This window comes from Amblyomma americanum, chromosome 3, assembly GCF_052857255.1.
Source record: "Amblyomma americanum isolate KBUSLIRL-KWMA chromosome 3, ASM5285725v1, whole genome shotgun sequence".
Classification (NCBI taxonomy): Eukaryota; Metazoa; Arthropoda; class Arachnida; order Ixodida; family Ixodidae; genus Amblyomma; species Amblyomma americanum.
In genome coordinates this window covers 175,778,764-175,803,263 of record NC_135499.1, presented here as the reverse complement: position 1 = coordinate 175,803,263, position 24,500 = coordinate 175,778,764, and the positions used below count along the sequence as shown (strand labels likewise).

Below are 24,500 nucleotides of genomic sequence, written 5' to 3'. Positions count from 1 at the left end.
GAATCCACCTAATGGTACGCAGTCGCCTTTACAGGCCAGGCGATAAAGAGCAATTCATAAAAAAATTGGCTGTGGTTTAGCTCTGGTTATAACCCTAGTTGAATTGCGAAAGCTTCGTTTCCTCGGCACGTCGTCTACGCAGCGTCCCATTCCGACGCTCTCGAGAACTCAAACCGGTCTATTCCGCAGTTGAAGATTCACCCCGGGACGTGGCACGACTTCTTATAGCCGCATCTTCGTTACGACGCTTCTCGAGTGCGGCGCGTTCTTCGGGCGTCTCTTGAGGGCATTCTCTCTTCCTCGCTTTGTTCTGTCGTTGCGTCTCTTTCGCGCTCCCCATAACCACTACAATACAGAGTTGTTGCTGTTGTTGCTGATAGGAAAAAAGAAAAGGAAAGTGCACGGTCCTGCGTACTGGCTCAACACCCTCTCAATGCTAAGGCCTCTCCACCGGCCGCGTGACGTCACGCCAAGGGACCGTGCAGGCCCCGCGCTCCGCGATTTCAGCGCGCCGCGCCCGTCTGCACTATTCGGGTACTGCCGTACGTGGCTGCCTTATAAGTGATTCCTTCATTTTCATTTTTGTCGTTGCTGCAGAAAAGAAATTCGCTAGTTTGTGCGCGCCTTAGGCTATCATTTTATCTGCTTTATATATTTTTTTTATTGCAGAACACCTTATTGTCAAGAAAGTTCGAGCTGCTAATACAGTTTTTTATAATAAACAATTTAGCATACGGCCGCCAATTTCGCATTATTGGTCATTATAATAAAAAATTGATTAGTTAATTTCAATTAATCATCTAATTATTAGGTTCTATCACGTACATGATGTCTGCCGTGCGGTAAAATCCATCCGCACAGACCGCACATGCGTATATCTAGTTGTTAAAGTAGAAGTTCGTGAACATTGAAAAAAAAAACACCGTCTACTGCGCATTGTGTTAGTTTTATTCTGTATTGTGTTTTGCTTAAAGCTTTCACACACAGCAATAATGACACTCACAATAATGTTGCGCTGTTGAGTATTTGTACAGCTAATCTGACCCTTACAATAAAAAACGACGAGACACCAGCAATGAAGTGTGCGCAAAGCATTTTTATTGCTTGGGAATAAAACTTACTTCTTCTTAAGCGTTGCTGCTTTCCGGGCTGCGGCCTTCTGCTGCGCATTGTCTTGTATGGCATCATTTCTTAGTTTGCAAAAGTTGTTTAGAACAACGTTGGTTGCAACGCGTACTACCAAGCGCAGGAGAGTTTGTGCAGTGTGGCCATTTTCACATGTCTCAATGTCGTGTTCGTCCAGGAGGGAAATCGTCTGTGAAATCACGACACCACGTTGATTTCTACAGGAGAGAAAATCTTCCGCGGTTGCTCCAAAAGACAACTTCTCTGCAACTAGTTTAGTCATCAGTACCATGTGAACTGTGCATGGCTGGGGAAACTTCAGCCCTCCTCTCGACAGGTTAGCTATCATGGCAGTATTTTCCGCTTCGATCTCTCGATTTTCAATCACCAATGTGCTGAAGCAAGCAGAACATGAAAGCTTCTTTAAAGCAGCATGAGCAGCGTATCCTGCAATGTAGACAATAGCATCCATGTCAGAGTGGGCGTGTGTAATATCGTCGTCGCTGACAGCCACAGAAAAGTTGCATGGGACAAGATCCTCACTTACGTCTTCAAACTCTGTTTCCTCGCGTGGAAATGTCAAAAGTTTTTGAAGACGAAGCTTCTTCTCACATTCGTAGAGCTGACGCACGGAAATGTGGTACTGTGATCCTGCCAGCTGGCGGTAACGGCCGAACCGGTCTTCTAGCGCATCCGTCTGAAATTTGCCCAGCAGTACGTACTTGAAGTGAAGTTCTTCTAAGCAGTAGCGCGAGAGTTCTACCAGAGAATAGCATGTCAGTCGCAAAGCACTGTGAGTCTCTTTCGTCAGCGAGCCACTGGTGATGTTTATTCTTGCCCAAGCGTCCAACCAGTCCACAACGCCGCTCAGGAAAGCTAACTGTGTGTCATCAACAGACCTTACAGGGTCTTGCATGCTGTCCCTTAGCCTCTGGCCTTTGCAAGGGGTCTTAACATTGACTATTTGCCACCATGTGAGGATAACGTCAATGAAAAGAGCAGTCGACTCAGCTTGAGGAATCTTGAACGCGGAACCATGTGTCCTGAGGGCATTTGAAACAAACTGATTAATGACGTCGAGAGCGAGCTTTACATTTTGCCGCTCCATTGAGGTTGGATTCACGGCTTTTGCGTTCAGTCTGTAAGCAGCCTTCACAAGCGACGTCTTCTCTGAAGAATAAAGCTGCCGCACAGCTGCGAAAGAAGCAGCTTTCATACGAGGAGGCCCTTCGGGCATTGCTCCACTCAAGTCCATTTCAGGGAAATAGAGGCATGTTCCAGGGTTTTTCTGGTTAATCCAATTGTTCCTAATGCACTTCAAGAGATGCACAGGATCGACCACGTAGAAAAGAGGGCGAGCGTTATCGGCTGGATGGGGATAGACAATGCTCACCTGAGGACTTGTAGCAAATAACGACATCATCTTGCGGTTCAGAGCATTGTTGTCCGTTATCACAGCGATAATTTTGAGCCCCATTTTCTCAACATTAATGATTATGTTCTTAGCATGCTCGTGCAAAATTTCTGCGCTCAGTTTGCTCACAGGTAATATGTGAATGACGTCCTTGTTTGCAGAAAGGAGTGATTGTACCATGAACACATGGGCTGTTGTTGCTGGTTCCGTTGAATGAACCGACGATCCTACTATTGTGCCCCCTTTGTAGTCGAAGTATGGTTTTATGTGGATCTCATCGATCATCAGGGTCACTGTCTTCTCATGGTCTTTCATTGATTTGACTCGTTCTCGGATGTAGGAGAGACAGTGCGGTTGATTTTGCTCCACAAGAGGGTCAGCTTTGTAATTTGAGCAAACACGGCGCAGTGTGGAAGGATGGGGCAGAATGATTCTTGATGCAGCTCTTGTGAAGTGATATGCGTGAGGAGAAATTGAATTCAAAATACTGGCGAATACCAGCAGCTCTGCGCTATACACATGCTGTTTCGCGAGGAGAAGCTCTATCTGCTCAACCAGAAATTTCAGCAAAGAAGACTGTTCTTTCGTCGTATCACTGTCCTCAATGAGGTCTGCAAGCAGTGAACCGACAAACTGCAATACTTTAGTATGTTTCGACTCTTTCGTCACCTCAGGTATATTATGCAAGCCTATCTCGAGTTCTTCTAGCAGCAAGGACAGGCTGGAGGTGTCGCATACTTGAGCTGGCAGAATCCTGCCTGAAGGAAGCGACAGAAGCTTCACTCCATTCAAGAAAACAGAAAGTGACAGATCAGGGAGAACTACCAAGGCGCATTTCACATTAGGTGAAGGATCATTCTCGATGAGAAGGAACCTAACGCACTGCTCATCGACAGAAACGGTCCAGAATTTCGTGTTGCAGATTCCAGGCAACTTAGATTTGAACTCCTCGTAAGATGAAACTTTGTTTCTTTTCTGTTCAAGCTCATTAGACTGAAGTGACTTCCTCATAGCCTCCTGCAAAGCAGCGTTTTCCCTTCTTGCTTTTTTCGTCTCTGGCGATTCACTCCGTCCAGGCGTTGAGGACAAGTATTTTGGGCAGTTTGGAAAAACAGAAGGCGCAGCATCAATCTTCAACTGTAGCCTGTCACGCTTCACCTCTATTATTTTCCCTGTCAGTTCATCTTGGTGTGACAACGTCGTAATGAAGTCGCCTGCGTGGAAGTGCAGTTCACACACCTGCACGAGAAAATGAAGCAAGGCCATTCGCCATGACTCTCCATTGCCTAAAACACTAAGTAAAAAGAGTCTGAATAGTGAACAGCTTTTACATATTTACACAGCTTTTACACAAGCCTTATGCACATCCACAGAACTAAATGCTTCCTGGACAATTCATACATAAGTGTAAGAAGTGATATCATTGCCTACAAAGACAGCATGCCTTTCCGGGAGCGACAGCTCACAACTAAGATAATTACCAGCGCCTATTAAGCAATATTTCAGAGTCTTACCCTCGAATGCTCTGTAGGTGTGAAATCCTTCCGTGGAATGGCTCGCAACCAGGCTTTTCTTCGTACTTCGTCTCTTGGGAAGCAATAAACACGTACTTTGGGACCATTCTGGTAGTTCCCGCGGCACCCGGGAACACAGCACCGGCCCATGTTTCACGAAGTTGCACTCGCTACACGGCAGGCAATCAGTTTCCCATTCGTGCGCTAGCACAGGTACGCACGCCACACAAGAAACGGCCACACGAAACAGACACAGCCGTGCGAGGAGCGAACGGAAATGCACCCAACGCCAGGCTGAAAGACTCAAGCAGCAGCTAGACGCTCACTGCAAGACTGCGTTCGTGTCTGTGCTTGCCCGGGCAAGCGCGAGCACATCGAGGGAGACAACCGAGCGGAGCGGAGCCGCGCTTGGTGAGCAGCCTGACCGGACACTTGGCGTGACGTAGCGCGTGTGGAAAGGAGGGCCTGGAGAGGCCTGAAGAAAGTATTTAGAGGGTGTTGACTGGCTCAAGCCGAACCACGCTCGCTGCCGCGTGCTGAAAGTAGGTGAGTGAAAGGATAGGAGAGCAAAGATAGAAAGGAAAGGCGCGCGCTATTATGCCCCGGGCCGATCACGAAGGCAGTGCCATACCGGGCGGACCCGTGCCATAGTGCTTCAATCACTCCACCATAATGCAAAAATAGGAATAATATCTTGGGTCCCAGGGCCCGCAGCAGATATTAAATCAGGTATCAGGTATAAGGTCGTAATACACTGAGGCGTCTGTTGTTGTTGCCAGGAAGAAGGGAAGGAAAGTGCACAGGCCTGCTCACTGGCTCAAGCCGAGCCACAATCGCTACCACGTGCAGATAGGAGAGTTGAAAGATGGGATAGAAAGACAGGATAGTACAGATGCGCTAAAGACAAGGCCGATCCCGGAGGCAGTGTAATACCGGGCCAACCGGTGGCGGGAGTGAAGCATCCTTCAAACTCTCCGCCACATTTCCAAAAATAAGTCCAATTGGACCTGTAACAAGTACTCTACGGGGTCCGGACATTCGCGCTACATTGAGGCGATAGATAGATAGATTGTTGCCAGGAAGAAAGAAAAGGAAAGTGCGCAGGCCTGCTCACTGGCTCAAGACGAGCCACAATCGCTACCACGTGCAGATAGTAGGAGAGTTGAAAGATGGGATAAAAAGACAGGATAGTACAGACGCGCTAAAGACAAGGCCGATCCCGGAGGCAGTGCAATACCGGGCCAACCGGTGGCGGGAGTGAAGCATCCTTCAAACTCTCCGCCACATTTCCAAAAATAAGTCCAATTGGACCTGTAACAAGTACTCTACGGGGTCCGGACATTCGCGCTACATTGAGGCGATAGATAGATAGATTGTTGCCAGGAAGAAAGAAAAGGAAAGTGCGCAGGCCTGCTCACTGGCTCAAGACGAGCCACAATCGCTACCACGTGCAGATAGTAGGAGAGTTGAAAGATGGGATAAAAAGACAGGATAGTACAGACGCGCTAAAGACAAGGCCGATCCCGGAGGCAGTGCAATACCGGGCCAACCGGTGGCGGGAGTGAAGCATCCTTCAAACTCTCCACCACATTTCCAAAAATAAGTCCAATTGGACCCGTAACAGATACTCTACGGGGTCCGGACATGCGCTGCCCTACACATTGAGGCGAAGCGAAGCGCATGTATATATAACCCAGCGAGGCGACACCTCCTCTCCCTCTACCCCAGCGGAGCACATCTGGCGGCGCGAGCGACGACGGCAGCGACGTCGACGGCGGCGCCATCTGTTTGAGCGCGGCTGCGGCGTTGCTAGGCAACGGCGGCTCAGGGTCGTTCGTCAGCCATCGCATACGGCATACGGCGCGACGAGCCGAAATGGCTCGCTGGCTGGCGTAGTAAAGCTTTTGCTTTAAAAGACCAGACGATACCATGCGGCTCAGCACAGTAACAGAGCCCTTATGTAACGTTGCATTACAACAGGCAACGGACGTGCCCAAGACATTCATCTGGCCATCTCATCGCAGGTGCCGGGTTGAAGGAACCGACTCTCGACGTAGACAAGTCCAAACTTGCGCCGGAGCTACAGGAGCCCACGGTATGCGAGACGACCAGCATTGAAATCAAACTGCCGTAGACTGTCTACGAGAGTAAAAGGGCTCGCCTAATGTTTCCACAAGTGTACAGGATTTGAAATAATGTCTATCATGCTAACGTTCATTAGGAAGGGCTTAACACGCTTAGCACTTTCCTGCTTCTGGCATGAGTTCAGCGCTTTTCTTTATTTGCGGTGTCTACGGAATGCGCGCCGCAGACAGCGCATCATGAGCCCCTATAGGTTCTATTCATAATGTCCGGCCTCAGAATTCCACAGTACGGATTGTGTGCACCCAATCGACTGCATACAGGTCGGTTTCTTTTACTATTTACAACTTTGTCTCAGCGTGCGCCGGCGCACGCTGAACTCGGGCACGAAGCGACTAACACCCCTCAAAGTAGGCCTTCCCGTTATTGGCGTCGGCCATTTGTCATGACGTCGCGGTCAATCCCATTCCATTCCGTGGCGGCTCCTGATCACACGCTTAGGGTATTGACCGCGACTTCACTGCAAATGGCTGGCACTATTGGCTGAAAAAAGCCTCTTTTGAGGGGCACCTGCCGCTGCTTTCTGGAAATGTATCCGACTAAAGTTTCGGAATGAAATGCAAAAAAAAACTGGTTTGAGTGATGGGCATTTCAATATCTATTGCACTTGGGCAAGTTATACTCGAATAAATGCAGCCTTCAAATTGCGATTGCAAAACGTATGTAGCATTAAGCGAATAGTTAAATAACACATTTCAGTTAATCATTCGCATAACCAAGACCGCTACCTCGTTATCCTGTGTGCGCCGAGCCCAACACTCTCTCAGTGAAGGTGGCATTCACGTGACCATCAGCGTCATTTCTTTTATAAAGGTGTAAATATTGTTAGAATTCAGCGCGAATAAACAAGGACTAAAAGAGAGGAAATGCACACGCGAGCGCACAAACAAGTTCTGTTCTTTCCTGTCTGTTGGCGCTGAATTCTAAACTGTGAAGCCACTCCAATTCGCCCAGGTTCTGCAGCCTAGCTGTACATAGCAGTCTGTACCGCAGCGCCAGAAAGGCATCTCGTGTGCAGCGCACTTTCTAAACGGAAGGTTACCAGCTGTACATTCGCATATTTCTTTTTTTTTTCACTACATGCAAGCACCGGTGTAAAAGCACGACATGCCAGCGCTGTACAATTGGGGTTTTTGCGCGCTTGAAGATGACAAGCCCTGCTAATAAACGTTTTTGGGTCTGACAACACCGAACGTCCGAAGTCTAAACAATTTCGATGGTCTTCCCTCCATTTTACGGGACGGTGGCTTTCCAGGGATCATCACTTTTATCTGCGCGGCGTTCCGGGCTGACTTGACGCGTGGACCAACGTATGGGCGGCGGGAGCGGGAAGGGTTTGTTCCGTGCCCCACGAACACGGCCGCTAGCTCAGACACCCTGTCCTTGAGCGACCAAACGAAAGCGAATGGTCACTGCGCGCATGCGCAGAAAACGGAAGGTGTCCAGGGTGAAACCAAGAGCGAGACCAAGGCTGCGGAGGGCAGTGGAGGCGAGGGTGAGCAGGGAGACGAGTCCGTGAAGGTGGAAACCGAGGATGAGGACTCCTCGTCGAACAAGGAGGGAGAAGAGGAAGATGAGGACAAGCCCAAGAAGCCAAAGTTCGAGCCCGACACGGCGCCCACGCTGACCGAGGTGGACGTCGAGGCCATGGGCGTCACCGTCCAGATGAACGTCTTCAAGCTTAACCAGTCCAACTTCGACCAGGTGGTCAACAACACGCGCTACATGCTCATCAACTTCTACGCGCCCTGGTGAGTGGATTCATCTTTTTTTCATTGACGCTATATGCGTGAACCGCGCGCCCTCGCGTCTGCCTGAGGGCGAACGCGGTACTAAAGACGCGTAGGCGCGTGGTGCCTCGTGGACTGCGCTCTTTTAGACTGGCAGACTATTAGGCGAGTAGGCGCGTGTTAATTGGCGTGGTTTGGTTTCGTGCACCCAGCTGTTGATTTGACGAAGCATATGCGTTGTACGCGTGGGCACGCCCTTAGAAGTGTTAATCAACCTCGCTTGTATTTTCTCTCCAGGGGCTAATATGCTGTTTGTGCACGTGCTTACACTTCAGTTTTCTTGTTTGCGTTGCATCATGAACTAATCACGAGCGCAACCTGTACATATTTATTATTGTGTAAATAGTTTTTGTGTATATACCTTGTCCCCTCACCTCTTCCATTTCATTTCTCCATTCTGCCTGCTATCCTTTATTTCCACTGCCCCAGCTCACGTGCTTCAGTATCGATGGCATTGCCGGGGCCTTTTATTACTACTTTAATAAACCGCTTACTACTACTTTCATTCGTTGCTGACACAAAAATGAATGTGGATTAGCTCCGCTAATTCAGGATATACAAAACTAAAGCTGTCGGCGTTGACAACGTTCTAGACGCTGGTATTTTGAGGAAAGGAGGGGCGCATAACTGGCTCACTGGGTCAGTGGACGCCTCAATCGCGCTTTGAGGTACATGCAGGTGGTGAGAGAGAGATGTGGGCTGCATACGTTAGCGCTGACAACGTTGCGGCAGACACGCGGCAATTTCAGTGTGCGTTAAAGATCCCCAGGTGGTCGAAATTATTCCGTTCTTTTGTTGACAGCGCTTAAAAAACACGGACAGAAGACATAGAAGACGACGTCACAGGCGCTGAACTTCAACTTTGTTCAAGAACACAGAAACACTGCATACATTCCCAAAACACAGGCGCCGACAAGCGGCGAAAATTTTATGCACTCGTGGCAACAGAAATGATATGACAAGCAGTGGTAAAATGACAAGGGCTTAAAACCAAAGAATTGAACAGGGCCGGACAAAACCAGAACAAGATGAGACAAAAAATTAATGTAGATTAGCCCAGCTAATTCAGGATATACAAAGCGAAAACGATATTGAGGCCTCCACTGACCCACGGAGCCGGTTGTGTGCCGTTTCGTGAAAATGAACGGTCTTCGCAAAGTTGTCAAAGTCAATGAACTCTATGAACGCCGTCGGATCACTTGTTTTGTTTGGTTTTTGAGGAAAGGAAATGGCAAAGTAACCGTCTCACATGTTATGGTGGACACCCGAACCGCGACGTAAAGGAAGGGATAAAGGAGGGAGGGAAAGAGGAAACAGAAAATTGAAAATTAAAAGTTGGATTTTGAGCAAAAGGCGCGGCGCTTTGCAGCGGCGGAACACCTGTGGCTCGGTGCTACTAGTGGCGCATGCGCAGTAGTGACTAGGGAGCGAGAGAGAAACAAACGGATGGAAACAGGCGACGGAGTCGGCAGCGGCCATCTGCGCCGTGCGTGACGTCACTCCTGCTCCGACATACGCCGGCTCGCGCGAAGCGCGGTATTGACTAGCGCAGTGAAGATTTTCGCTTCAAAAATATATCATTTACCAAGTCATTTAAAAAATAAAAACCTCCGACACGTGAAATAGTGGTGCGGTTTGACTAAAGGAATTTGCAAGAAGGGGTCCGTTAACAATGAACCAAAACACACACACCAACAATGAGCAAACGTGGTGAAAAATGAGAAAGGCGTAGTGGCAAGAAAAAAAAAACACGCAATGAAAGCACAATAGTGATCGGGTACGCAAACGAAAATTTAACAAACAGATGAAGCCAACAATTAACGCAGCTAAACACAGAAGATGAAGTGTGCTAGATAACTAAAAGGATAAAAAACAGGGATGAGCAAGAAAGGTGAAGCCAACAAAAACACGGCTAAAGTTATAAGATGAGATGCAATAAAACCGAGAGAGAAAGATAAAATATCAAAAAAATGAAGTTCCACAAAAAGTAAGTCTAAAAGCAAGAAAAAAGATAGTAATAAAATCGATAAAATGGAGATTGGCGAAAAAAGCAGAGAATGTAACTCCTTTGTAAAACTAAGATTAAATCAAACAGATCCAGAAAGAAAGGCTAACTCCTTTTCCGACAGTGAATCCGAGAGTGCGTTTACACATTCATTCTCGTGCCTAAAAATCTCGGTGGCTTTCACTATTTCACGTGTCAGCTTGTTCCGGTGCTTTTTTAACACAGTGGCTTTTTCGAACATTGGGTGGCATGAGTAGACGCAGGAGTAGACGTTGCCTTTTCCGCCCCCCAGCGCCTAACGCAACTCTGTCGGATTGTATATGAAAAAGAGAGAAGGAGCAAAGGATTTTCCCGGGTTCGAACCCGACCGCGGCGGCTGAGTTTTTGTGGAGGAAAAACGCTAAGGCGCCCGTGTGCTGTGCGATGTCAGTGCACGTTAAAGATCCCCAGATGGTCGAAATTATTCCGGAGCCCTCCACTACGGGACCTTATTCTTCCTTTCTTCTTTCACTCCCTACTTTATTCCTTCCCTTACGGTGCGGTTCAGGTGTCCAACGATATATGAGACAGATACTGCGCCATTTCCTTTCCCCCAAAAAACCAATTATTATTATTATTATTTAAAGGATTCACCACTCGATCGGCACAGAAATCCCTCAACGGCATGCGCGGAAGGCGCATTCCTTCGTCTTGTCGCAAGGTATACATCGGCCAAACAGGCCGATGCATCAATGAAAGTCTAAGGGAGTACGGAATGATTTATCAGGCACATCACTCAGGAATCTGCCAGTCCACTGCCGAAACTGTGACTCAAAAAGCCATGCCACCCAATGTTCGAAAAAAGCCACTGTGTTAAAAAAGCACAGAAACAAGCTGACACGTGAAATAGTGGAAGCCACCGAGATTTTGAGGCACGAGGGTGAATGTGTAAGCGCACCCTCGGATTCACTGTCGGAAAAAGTGCTAGCCTTTCTTTCTGCATCAGTTTGACTTAATCTTGGTTTTACAAAGGAGTTACATTCTCTGTTTTTTTTTCGCCAATCTCCATTTTATCGATTTTATTACTATCGTTTCCTTGCTTTTAGACTTACTTTTTGTGGAACTTCATTTTTTTTATATTTTATCTTTCTCTGTCGGTTTTATTGCATCTCATCTTATACCTTTAGCCGTGTTATTTGTTGGCTTCACCTTTCTTGCTCATCCCTGTTTTTCTCCTTTTAGTTATCTAGCACACTTCATCTTCTCTGTTTAGCTGCGCTAATTGTTGGCTTCATCTGTTTGTTAAATTTTCGTTTGCGTACCCGATCACTATTGTGTTTTCATTGCGTGTTTTTTTTCTTGCTACTACGCCTTTCTCAGTTTCACCACGTTTGATCATTGTTGGTGAGTATGTTTTGGTTCATTGTTAACGGACCCCTTCTTGCAAATTCCTTTAGTCAAACCACACCACTATATTACGTGTCGGAAGTTTTTATTTTTTTAATATGACTTGGTAAAAGATGTATTTTTTTTGTCTCATCTTATTCTGGTTTTATCCTGCCCTGTTCAATTCTTTGGTTTTTAGCCGTTGTCATTTTACCACTAGTTGTCATGTCATTTCTGTTGCCACGAGTGCATAAAATTCTCGCCGCTTGTCGGCGCCTGTGTTTTGGGTATATATGCAGTGTTTCGGTGTTCTTGAATAAAGTTGAAATTCAGCGCCTGTGACGTCGTCTTCTATGTCTTCTGTCCGTGTTTTTAAGCGCTGTCAGCAAAAGAATGGATCACCACCAACTAGCCCGACAACTTGGCCCATCGAAATTATTACCGGAGCCCTCCACTACGGCACCTATTTCTTCCTTTCTTCTCTCACTCCCTCCTTTATCACTTCCCTTACGGCGCGGCTCAGACGTCCGCCGATATATGGGACATATACAGCGCCATTTCCTTTAATAGTAATAATAATTGGTTTTGTGGAAAGGAAATGGCGCAGTATCTGTCTTATATATCGTTGGACACCTGAACCGCGCCGTAAGGAAAGGGATATAGGAGGGAGTGAAAGAAGAAAGGAAGAGGTGCCGTAGTGGAGGGCTCCGGAATAATTTCGACCACCTGGGGATCTTTAACTTGCGCTGACATCGCACAGCACGGGCGCCTTAGCGTTTCGCCTCCATCGAAACGCAGCCGCCGATTTCTTTTCCCCAAAAAACAATTTTCAAAATTTTCCATTAACTGCAGCCTGCCATGGCTGGCAGGGCGGGCGCGCAGCCTATCCAGTGTGCGGAACGCAATGAAAGCAGGTGTTTGCAGCTGGACACCAAAGGCACGTACATGAAAGCGAGATTGGGGTGTCCACTGACCACCCGCCGCGGTGGCTCAGTGGTTAGGGCGCTCGACTACTGATCCGGAGTTCCCGGGCTCGAACCCGACCGCGGCGGCTGCGTATTTATGGAGGAAAAACGCTAAGGCGCCCGTGTGCTGTGCGATGTCAGTGAACGTTAAAGATCTTGGTTAGACATCTTGGTTAGACACCCGAACCGCGCCGTAAGGGAAGGGATAAAGGAGGGAGGGAAAAAGAAAGGAAGAGGAATCTGAAAATTGGTTTATGAGGAAAGGCGCGGCGCGGCACTGCGGCCAGCGGAAGGCGCGCGCATCGAAGCACCCTCGCCAGCGGCGGAACACCTGTGGAACGGCGCAGCTGGTTGCCATGGTTAGGGCGCATGCGCAGCTGTGGCCTCGGGCAGGCACGGCCGAACTCGCTTCTACTAGCCTAGTGTAGCTTTCGCTACAATACAAGGGGACTGTCGCGCCGTTTAACGCGTGCATCCTTACGCGTGGCATAAATGGAACGCATCACGTGCAGGTGCGAGCACTGCGTGAAGCTGGAACCCGAGTACGCCCGCGCGGCGACCACGCTGCGGCGGCGGGAACCGCAGGTGCTCCTGGCCAAGGTGGACACCACGGTCGAGCAGAAGCTGGCCAACCGCTTCGGGGTCAACAAGTACCCCACGCTCTTCTTCTCGCACCGGGGCAACATGACCGAGTACGAGAACACCTTCTCGGCCGAAGGTCAGTGCCCTCGCACTTCAAATTTCAGTCCGATGACATTTCCGGGTTCCAGGGGCAGATTTAACGGCGGAAGAGGGTCTTTAAAAAATTAATAATGAAGTCACTCTTATGAAATCTTCAGGTAACATGCATTTTTGCGTGCTGATTCCGAACATGTAATTTAATTCTATGTGAAAGAAGTCTTTAAGCCCTTATGAAATATTTTAGGTGACTTTTTTTCTGAGAGCTTTCAAGGAATTCTGCTGCAGAGAACTTGCTGTAATGTATGCCACTGGTTTCTCTTGACATCAAGGAATGCTACAAGGGTAACATTATGGTTAGGTTTATGGGGGCTTAACGTCCCAAATAGACTCAGGCAATGAGGGACGCCGCAGTGAAGGGCTCCGGAAACTTCGACCACCTGGGATTCTTTAATGTGCATTGACATCGCACAGTACACGGGCCTCTAGAATTTCGTCTCCACCGAAATGCGACCGCCGCGGCCAACCCGCGTCTTTCGAATCAGCATCCAAGCGCCATAACTACCGAGCAACCGCGCCGGCTGGTAAAATTATGATACTGTCTATCATAGAACTTGAGTTATATGGTTTGTATAACCGTTTTTGACGTGACAACTTCAAAGCCCTGTAACTCAACTTCTACGAGGGGCAGCGTAATAATTTTACCCGTATTGCATTCCTTGATGTCAAGAGAAACCAATGACATAAATTTTAGCAAGTTCTCCGCAGCAAAATCTCTTAACTCTCTCGGCACAAAGTTACCGAAAATATAAAAATATAAAGTGACTGTTTCACATAAAATTAAACGAAACACTTGGAACCAGTGCGCAGGCATGCATATTCCCTCAAGATTTCACAATTATAACTTCAGTAATAAAAACTTCTAAGGCAAGGGAAGGTGAGCGTGATGTCCCCTCCCTCTCCCCAAATGCGAAATTTAACATAGACATAGAAGAATTACGATGCACCCGCCGCGGTGGCTCAGTGGTTAGGGCGCTCGGCTACTGATCCGGAGTACCCTGGTTAGAACCCGACCGCGGCGGCTGCGTTTCGATGGTGGCAAAACGCTAAGGCGCCCGTGTGCTGTGCGATGCCAGTGCACGTTAAAGATACCCAGGTGGTCGAAATTATTCCGGAGCCCTCCACTACGGCACCCATTTCTTCTTTTCTTCCTTCACTTCCTCCTTTATACCTTCCCTTACAGCGCGGTACAGGTGTCCAACGATATATGAGACAGATACTGCGCCGTTTCCTTTCCCCAAAAACCAATTATTAATATTATTCTCTTCTGAGTGTTTTGATTTATTCTGTTTTGTGTGTGAGGCATGACTCTATTCTGATGCGGAACTGGTATACGGTAGGCCAAGTTTTTAGAAAAGTTGCTATGATTGGTTAAAGATCCGATGGCTCTCGTTCATCGCGCTGCCAGGGAGTAAAAAAAAAAATTAAATATACGGCGCTGACGACTGACGAACGAGCGCCACTCACCAGGATGTTTGTTGCTCCCTGCATGCAAGCGCGCTCGGTATAACTGTATCAGAGAGAGAAAAAACTATTGAAAAAGCTGTGTAAAAAACGTTTTAGATCTATTGAATTAATAATAATAATAATAATTGGTTTTTGGGGAAAGGAAATGGCGCAGTATCTGTCTCATATATCGTTGGACACCTGAATTGCGCCGTATGGGAAGGGATAAGGGAGGGAGTGAAAGAGGAAAGGAAGAGAGAGGTGCCGTAGTGGAGGGCTCCGGAATAATTTCGACCACCTGGGGATCTTAAACGTGCACTGACATCGCACAGCACACGGGCGCCTTAGCGTTTTCCTCCATAAAAACGCAGCCGCCTGACGTCAAAAATCGAACACGATAGCCCCAGAAAGAGGGAGAAAATAAGCATCCAAGCAGCACAGGTATCGGCCCAATATTGCAAATGTATTGGAAAAATCCGGTCCTATACAAAGTACCAGATTGAAATAATCGATTTCTAGCATTGGACCTATTACCTGTGCTGCTTGGGTAAATTTGAGACTGCGCGGAGCATCTTTCAACTGTAAATTATTGCATAACACCGTTTCCAAAAACAAGTGATGTAGACGAGAGCCTTTGACTTTTCGTAGGCACCCCAGCAGCTCTGAGCTAACCGGTCTTTGTTTTTTTGCTCATGACCCGTACACGCTCCACTTATTTGTCAGGGATCATCGATGCGATGGCGGAGAAGACTGACCCGATGTTCGAGCCGCCAGCGGAAGCATCGCTCGAACTGACCGCCGTGAACTTCACCCTGATGGTCACCAACGCCAAGATCATGCTGGTCTACTTCTACGCCCCATGGCAAGAGCATTTCGCATTTCGCTAGCTCGGCTTAGAGTTACCGTGTACCGCTACTATCACTGCTTCGTCGAACACTATATCTCGCACTTGTTCCGTACCATGCGCAGTTACCATAGGGTACCGACTGCGCGTGCGCAGTCGGTACCCTATGGTAACTTGGCAGCGGCAAGCTAAAACGTCACACTGCATATGCGCGGTACACATGGATAGCCAGTGTTCTGGTTGGTTTGTGGTTTATGGGGGTTTAACGTCCCAAAGCGACTCAGGCTATGAGAGACGCCGTAGTGAAGGGCTCCGGGAATTTCGACCACCTGGGGTTCTTTAACGTGCACTGACATCGCACAGCACACGGGCCTCTAGAATTTCGCCTCCATCGAAATTCGACCGCCGCGGCCGGGATCGAACCCGCCCGCGTCTTTCGGGTCAGCAGCCGAGCGCCATAACCACTAGGCCACTGCGGCGGCTCGATAGCCAGTGTTCTGTAGCGGTATACGTTGTAACGGTATTTGAAAAGCCTTCTAAACTTGAGCGTGGCTCTATATATCTGAGTAAATACTCCGTCGCAATATCTGGTTTTTAATTTTGCGGTGCTTTTGTGTCGCGAATGTGGTTTTAGAACATCGTTGCCGTTTCAATCCGCTTCCCCGAGGGGTCTAGCAAGTGCGCAAGGCGCTTTGCTCTTGAGTTGCACCCGACCATTTATAGAACGCCTCCGCTATGCTGAAAACTCTCTATTGCAAAAAAAAAGTATTCCCTTCCACTAACATTTTTTACAGCGGATCATAACGAGATATACTGCCGCACTTGTCGCCCGAAAAGATATCCTGATGCTATATATTCTCAGTTTTATTTTTATTTTTTTCTTTCACGCTAGTTTTTAGCAGACCGCGAATTCCTCTAAGCCGCGGCAACTTCGGAGTTGCTTCTTGTATGCTACAACTTTCCGATGGAAATGTTTTTCGCATCTCTACCGGTTGTCGATCAATCAATTTTATCTGAGAGATTAACCCAACACGAAAAAAACAGATATTGTTACGGATATTGTGCTGTCTGAGCGTGCGATGGCAGTACTAAATTAGTTCTAAATGTGCGCTACCAGGCAGGTTTGAGACGTGAGCAGATACTAGTTAGAGGAGTAGAACTGTATGCTCCGACTCCCTTTGTGCGTATATAGGGGTAGGGCGGAGGCTGCAGCTCTACTCCCTATACTGAAGCAGGAGTAAATCCGACATTTGTACGGAGCGAACTGCTGACAGAGTAAAGCAGCCGGTTTATTCCTGCAGCGCTTCATCCAACATTTAATGAGCGCCATTTTTCTGGTGTGAAATAAGCTACCTATGTGTAGCCAGTAGACGAAAGTATGGTGAACGATCACGAACGGTCGCGTTCTGTTAGTAAGGAGTTTGCTGACTCCGTCCCGGCGGCATGCAGTATACACGTAAGTCTAATTATTATAGCACGGAATATTAAGCAGATGAAACGCATGATCAGCTGTTGGCATCCACTTGAGCGTACCCACACGGCTATAAAAGGAAGGTCGCGCAGCTTCTCAAAGAAAAAAGTCCTCCGGGGCCACGACAAGGACAAACTACAGTTAATTTGGATTGGTTGGTTTTTAGGGGAAAGGAAACGGCGCAGTATCTGTCTCATATATCGTTGGACACCTGTACCGCGCCGTAAGGGAAGGGATAGAGGAGGGAGTCAAAGAAGAAAGGAAGAAAGAGGTGCCGTAGTGGAGGGCTCCGGGATAATTTCGACCACCTGGGGATCTTTAACGTGCACTGACATCGCACAGCAGACAGGCGCCTTAGCGTTTTTTTTTCTCCATAAAAACGCAGCCGCCGCGGTCGGGTTCGAACCCGGGAACTCCGGATCAGTAGCCAAGCTACTACTAACCCTAACCGGCTACTGATCCGGAGTTAGGACACTTTTCAGTTTTCTCAGAAATACTAGTTCTCAAAGCACTTCAGTTATGGTGGCTGAGTTGTTATGGCGCTCGGCTGTTAGCCCGAAAGACGCGGGTTCGATACCGGCCGCGGTGGTCGAATTTCGATGGAGGCGAAATTCTTGAGGCCCGTGTACTGTACGATGTCAGTGCACGTTAAAGAACCCCAGGTGGTCGAAATTTCCGGGGCCCTTCACTACGGCGTCCCTCATAGCCTGAGTCGTTTTGGGACGTTAAACCATTATAAACCATAGACTATACTTCAGGTACATTTTGAATAATTTTGTCCTACCCTTACAGCTTATCACACCTCTCAAACGTTCTGCAAAGTTTATTCTTCAACATTTACCTTTATCTGAATGCAATAACCACCATGTGTTTGTGTTCCCAACGCGGCGTTGAACCCCACATACCTCTACTCCTTGGAATTCAAAAAAATTATGGGGACACTTACGCTCCTCCTTTAAAGGTATACGACGCGACAGCGGTTCCTCTTGCCCAAGCAGACACGGACACTGTTTCCTCTTTCACAACCACAATTATTATGTGAAAGACCATACGTCATGCTGTCAAAGCCCCGCTTTAACCAAGCCGTATACAGACGTGCCTGCGTGGCGTAGCGATATAGCGTGTCTGACTCGCAACCCGGGCGCCATTGGTGTGGCTGGCGCCATCTATGGGAGCCTCTTGTGACAGCCACCTTTTCGACCAATCCGGATTTTTCCGTCACGCCGATGGCAACGCTGACACCGACTTTTCTGCTGCACGAGGCGCTTACGCTAAGGGGCATCCCTCTTTGTTAAATATCCACGCGCGTGACGAACGCAGGTGCGGACACTGCCGCCGCATGTCCCCGGAGTTCGAACGGGCGGCTCGCCGCTTGAAGGAGTACAACATCCCGCTAGGTAAAGTGGACGCCACCAAGGAGAAGAGCCTGGCCGAGGTCAATGAGGTCCGCAGCTACCCTACGTTGCTGCTGTACCGGCGCGGCCGCCGCTTCGAGTACAACGGGCCCCGCGAGGAGTCTGGCATCGTGAACCACATGCTCAACCTGTCCCAGTACCCCAGCAAGGAAGTGAGCTCGCTCAAGCAGTTCAAGAAGGCCATCCACCCCATCACCATCACCGTGCTCGCCGTCTTCAGCAAGTCCAGGGGCCCCTTCTACAAGGAGTTCGAAGCCGCAGGCACGTCTCTCCCGTACCGCGTAACGACTCAAGGCTTCTGCGAAGCGTCGCAGCAACGCTCGGCAATATTTTTAGTCAGTTGTTAGTGAACGGCAGGTTTCATAGAAATTCTCGAGCTCTCACTGATAGCTGCATGCAGGTGAGTGGTGCAAGGCGCCCGAAAGCTGTCATGATTGACAGCTCGTGGCATACCGTAACCAATTTCGAAGAGCGGCGCTAGAGCGCCAAGAAAACAAAGATAGGTTTGCGCATATGTATATGCAGTGACAAGAAAGAAGCGCGTGGCTTTTGGTATGCATAGCCTGCAGCGATAACCACTGACCCTCAAGTAATCGAGGCATGCATCAACTCAACACTAACGCTTCTGCCCATATTTTTTAGCAGTTCGGAACACATCAAGGTCCATGAACTTAGCTTTCTTTCATGTTGCCATGGCTGCGTAATAACGTGCATACACGCAACGCGCAGCGAACAACCTGCGTGGTCGGCACACCTTCTACCACACCTACTCGATGGAGCTGGCCAAGAACTACAAGGTTACCGAGAACTCCCTCGTGCTCATCCACCCTGAGATTGTGCGTTCCCAGTACGAGGAGCCCTACTTCACATTCAGCAGGGTACGTATATACGTATACCCCGCTTGCTTTTACTTGCTTGCTTTTTTTTCTTTTGTCAGTTTTTAGAAACACGTTTCTTTGCAGCACACGCGACACTTCTCATGAGCCCCTTGTGCGCATATGTTTTGACGGAGGCCGACTGTATGGCACAGGTTCCATCTGTCCCTCACTGTACTAGTAATCATGTTTATTTGTTCGTGACGTGGAGTTTGTGATCCCGTATATACCTATCGAAAAATGGGGCTATGCGCCAGCCCCACCATCTCTTTTTCGTAGCCCATGTGTCACTTGGGGCGTTAAAGCCCCACAATTCACAATGTTTAAATTTGTCAGAGGCACAGGATGTACAGGCCTTGCAAAAAGTTTAGAGGCCATGCGGTTTGCTTCGGCTCCTTATGCATTGCTCATCGTTCCAAGTCTCTTCCAGCTGAGAGCAACTCTCGTCCTCATTCTTTTAAAATAACTGCCATGGCTGCTACACAAGCCCTGTCACACAAATTAGAAGCCATATACTCTTGAGATCCTTACTTTTGAAGAAAGCTGCACACACTATAGTGAAAAGGAACGTAATAGAAAAAGTATGCAGCAGAAAGAATCCTATCGGGAAAAGATGACATATGCGCAGTTTGCAGCGCCCACGTGGAACCGAAAAGTAAACCAAAACGTGCATTCTAATTTTAGCCCTTTATTTTACGCCAAGAAGCAGAACAGCGAGCACGTACCCCTTATACTCAGCATGGAACACGGGCGGAGATGTGGTGCCATGCAACGCCAGCTTTGAGCCGCCGGCTTGTGCTTGCAATTTCTGCTGCGCACCCAAGGCGCCGCGCCGCGGCCTTCAGGCTGGGTCTGTCGAGTCGATTGTCGCCTTTGATTCAGTTCTTTCAAGCAGATATGAAGCGTATAAATAAATTTCGGTAACACTGCGTGCAGCGTTATCTGTCGAGCGCTTTCCTCCATATTGAGGTAACTATAGGACCTCGGCGTAGCTGCAACCATTTATGCGTACAAGCGGCGACAGCAGCATGTGACAATTGGACTGTGACAGGCACGTGCTCAAGCATGGAGGCTGTACTTATTTCGGCTCTACAATCGCGTGCCTCTCGAAGTGTAGTACTGAGCATGAAGGCGGCCGACGAGGTCTGCTTTTGTATTTCTTTTGATGTAAACATCTAGCAACGCCGCAGAGTTTAATAATAAAACAAGTGACGTCGCCGAAAATGCTCTGCACATGTTTTTTTATGGATTTGACGTAACTGAGGTGTCTTTGCGTGCCGCAGCCCGACGCGACCCAGGTGCACTTGGAGCGGTTCATGGAGGACCACATGTTTCCCCTGGTCGGCTTCCGGGATGTGGCAAACCTCTGGAAGTACCACAACAAGTTCCCGCTCGTCGTCGTCTTCTACGACGTCGACTTCAGCTTTGACAACAAGGATGGTACGGCACCGGTGCAGTCGCCCGCTCGTGGCGGTACTACGCTGGCACACGTGCGGGCCAGTAACGAGACGCGTTGCGAATCAGAGCTGACAGCACAGGACACATCAGAGAGGAGGCTGTACTGGAACTTTCAATTAATGACTGAATATACACTGACCCCGTGAAAACAGGTATGCCGCGTTGGCGCCGTTACGCGTGGCACTGCTTGCACACGCGGACGGTTGGAACTCAACTCTTGTGCCCGGTGCTTCTTCTGCCTTGCCTGAGCTGTTAATTCACATGCACTACAGAATATGGCGTCGATGCGACATAGGACATGCTAATTTAGACACTTCGTGAATTGTCTTTCAGGCGACAGCCTGTGTAAAACACACACCAACAGCAAATTCGGGCCGAACTTGCATCGAAAAAAAAAGTAAAGGAAACAATTAAGTTCCGCCTTAAGGGTATGACGCGATAGCGTCAATGGGTCCCTTTAGCATTCTGCGGTCCTCTTTGCGCATCGCTTCGCAGACACAGATACTGTTTCTTTCACAATCACGTCGCATTAGAGATTTCTCCCGCGAAAGTACTCCTCTGTCACCTGGGTCCTGCCCACATGCCCATATATGCGGAATTGGCCATTCTCTATTTTACATTCATAGATTGCGGGGAGTCCTCATACCACTCCTGGTGCAGATGTGCAACAGTTAAGCGATGCGTCCCTGTCCGGCAGGTGGCTCTTTAAAACACAGCTACCGGTGGAGCAACCTCTCGTGGCCAATCATTAATTTAACTGCCACCTGCCACGGTGAGTAAATTGTGAAGTGTCAAGGTCACGTGACCTAGGTGGCAGGTGGGCCGCCTGCTGTTTCGCTAACATATACGCCACCTACGCCCGATTTTCTGTAGTACGAGAGCCTTAACGTTTTCGCGTTAATTTGACGTCACATGTAAGAACGCAGCGAGGAGGAAGAAATAGGAAAGAATGTTGGGATCAGCTGGCATCTGGAGACAAACGGTGGGCAAAGCGGGAGCACAGGTTTGCCTGTTGTTGTATAGCAAAGTGACGTCGTGGCGGTGATTGGTCGACCGCGGCAACACAAGTGTCTCCATCCCCGGCTGATTTCGGAAGTAAACTGCCCGCGTCAACACATTTTTTTTTTCTCGCGGATCCCATGGGCTGGGTACACCGCCATTCACTGTAGAACGGTGGTCACGGAGCCTTCTTATAGCTGTAGACGTAATGAGCTTGAATAGAGGGAACATTTTTAAATGCATTTTTCCCTGCAATAAATGCTTCTTTTGCAGCTGGGCAGACTTGAACATAGCCAGAAAGATAGAGAATCGATTTTACGAAGACCGGAAATTGGACGATGCTGTCATAGGCATTAAATTTCACGCACGATTTACATGCGCAGAGGTCGACAACAGGTTAGACCAGTTGCCGCAGCGCATTATCGGGCCTGCCTGACAGTATCTTACCTAGAAACCGTGCTTGTCGCTATACGCTTAGGAAGCAGAAAGATGAGCTGCACAGTAACACTTAGCGCTCATACCAACAAGGGCACTTGCATCCTAAAACACGCACAAACACTCAGACAGCAAGGAGTATACGCAACAGAGTCCCTGCTGAAAAGCGCTGTTGACACATACGAACTGGCTTTGGAACTGTTAAAATGCGCTGAATGTTATCTGCACTGCATCGATCGAAACGCATACAATGATTGGTCGCTTGCGCCGCAGAGACGCAGCGTATCCGGCACAAGGTCCTGAAGGTCGCGCAGCAGTACAAGGGCCGGGTGCTGTTTGCCGTGTCGCACGAGACAGACTTCGAGGACGACCTGAAGAGCCTCGGCCTCGAGGACAGCGGCGCGGAGGTCAACGCCGGTCTGTGGATGTCTGAGCGCGAGCGCTATCGCATGACTCCGATGGACGACTTCAAGAGCGCTAACCTGCGGAACTTCGTCGAGTCTGTGCTCCAAGGTAAGTGCGTGCGTTACACTCAGACGCAAATGAACCGGAGCGCATGGCGCCTTTGCGCTAAATTAAGCACTGCGTACAGTATAGTCAAGAGAGCTGTACATAAGTATAGCCATCATTAAAAAGCGAATACCACCTGGATAGATTTCCTTAAGAGAGACTTCGAGCTTCATGGGTGCCCTTATATGCTGCCCGTGGTGCAGGCACATTGAAGCAGTACGTGCGGTCCCAGACGGCGCCACGCGAGCAGACACGTGACGTCATCACTGTGGTGGGCAGCACGTTCGAAGAGCTGGTGATGGCAACCGACAAGGACACGCTCATCATGTTCCGCGGTCCCGACTGCCACATGTGCGACGAGCTTGTCGAAGAGCTTGAGCTCTGTTACAACCGCATCGACTACCAGGCGCCCGACCGCTTCCAGTCGGCCATCATAGATGCCACGCAGAACGACTTCCCGGGCATCTTCAAGGTAACGTAGGCATGAAGGTGATCGCAGTCCAATTCAGAGTGGTGAATGACACCAAATGAAACCAATTACCTTCACTCAAGCCAGTTTTCTTGCCGGCAATGCGATTACGTACCGTCAGCCTTTTAGTCGTGCATGATTATTCCCTGCAGGTCGACGACTTCCCGACTATCTACTTCGTGTCGGCAAAGGACAAGATGCACCCCAAGTTGTTCCAGGGCATCCGCAAGGCCTTCGGGCTGATCAAGTTCGTCAAGGAGAACTTCTCATATGACATCCCCGACCGCTCGGACTTCAGCGTCTTCCCTGCCTTCAAGCGGCCCAAACCTCCCAAGGATGACAAGGCCAAGGATGATAAAAAGGTCAAGGAGGACAAAAAGGCCAAGGACGACAAAAAGGCCAAAGACGATTCCAAGAAAGCCAAGGAGGAATTGTAGCCCTTCATTTTTTTTTTACTACCTAACCTCACCATCATTGTTTTCATACTTCCTCATCCCATCGGAAGCTATAGCTCTTTTTTTTTGCCATTCATTCATATCCTCACCCTTGTTTTCATAACTGCGAACCTCACTATTATTAACCTCATCACTTACATTCTTCTATAAAACTCATGTTGTTGTTCCACAGTCATGACCATTTATAATTTTTTCAAGCAAGCACAATAAATGTTTCGTTGCAGTACACAAAAGAGAACCCGATACATTTTAGCCCTAGTGTCAGTCCACACCACACACATCTGGTGACTTCTTCAGGCATTGCAGCTCACTTTCGAGTACGACCGGAGAGGTTCCGCGACTGCCGAAGTGTGAGGTGGGCTGCCACAATAGTTCCGCGATTACAGAGGGCCGAAAACCGCCCGTGAACTTCTACCGGCTTTCCACAAGCGCAGATGCGAACTGTTTCTTCTTATAAGATAGCCAGTAAAACTGCAAGCCAGAATTAATGCAGTTGAGTGGAGGAATAAGACTAAAAAGAAAAAAAGATGGTGACGTCACCCTCGAGTCCACCACATGCTACGCAATTTAAAACGCAATTTCTCTTTCCAGAACAAAACGCAATTTCTCTTTCCAGAACTTGTAAGCTGCTGAGTGTGTGAAGACAGATTATTGCGATAGTCGGTAGTGAGAAATTTGAGCGCATTTTCACGCCACCTGTCATGCCATGCCAAATGCCTCCGCCTGTCATGCCATGACTCCACCTGTCATGTCATGGCAAGTGGAGTGTTATATGCTGCCAGCCACCTTCCGGTTGTCCATTCCTTTGCTCTCACCGTGGCAGGTGGTGTTTCGAACTGCTACTACCTGCCAACACTCCACCTGTGACACGCCGACGACTACGATGCGAAACACAAAAACGAGCGCCTGAGAGCTGCGCTCTGAAGTCTCTTATAGCGCTTGTGTTTCACCTCAAACCTGCAATAAAATTTGATCACGTCCCATTTTCCGCACTGCAAAATTAGCGGGGCGCCAGTGCGCATGCCAGCTATTTCCCTACCTCCCTAATACGGTGCCCGGACCAAA

At 48.7% G+C, this 24,500-nt stretch overlaps 1 protein-coding gene across 1 annotated transcript in view; it reads left to right on the top strand.

Annotated features, from left to right (window-relative positions):
- Positions 1-23,606, top strand: part of LOC144125491 (protein disulfide-isomerase A4-like) — a 29,362-nt gene extending 5,756 nt beyond the window's left edge. Inside the window, exons 3-12 of the mRNA XM_077658927.1 lie at positions 6,078-6,148; positions 7,624-7,946; positions 12,833-13,038; positions 15,228-15,366; positions 18,140-18,495; positions 18,964-19,112; positions 20,393-20,549; positions 22,275-22,514; positions 22,715-22,983; positions 23,133-23,606. Of these exons, the coding sequence (XP_077515053.1) occupies positions 6,078-6,148; positions 7,624-7,946; positions 12,833-13,038; positions 15,228-15,366; positions 18,140-18,495; positions 18,964-19,112; positions 20,393-20,549; positions 22,275-22,514; positions 22,715-22,983; positions 23,133-23,417 (2,195 nt within the window). The 3' untranslated portion in view covers positions 23,418-23,606. The remainder of the gene's footprint in view (positions 1-6,077; positions 6,149-7,623; positions 7,947-12,832; positions 13,039-15,227; positions 15,367-18,139; positions 18,496-18,963; positions 19,113-20,392; positions 20,550-22,274; positions 22,515-22,714; positions 22,984-23,132) is intronic.
- Positions 23,607-24,500: the final 894 nt, after the last annotated feature.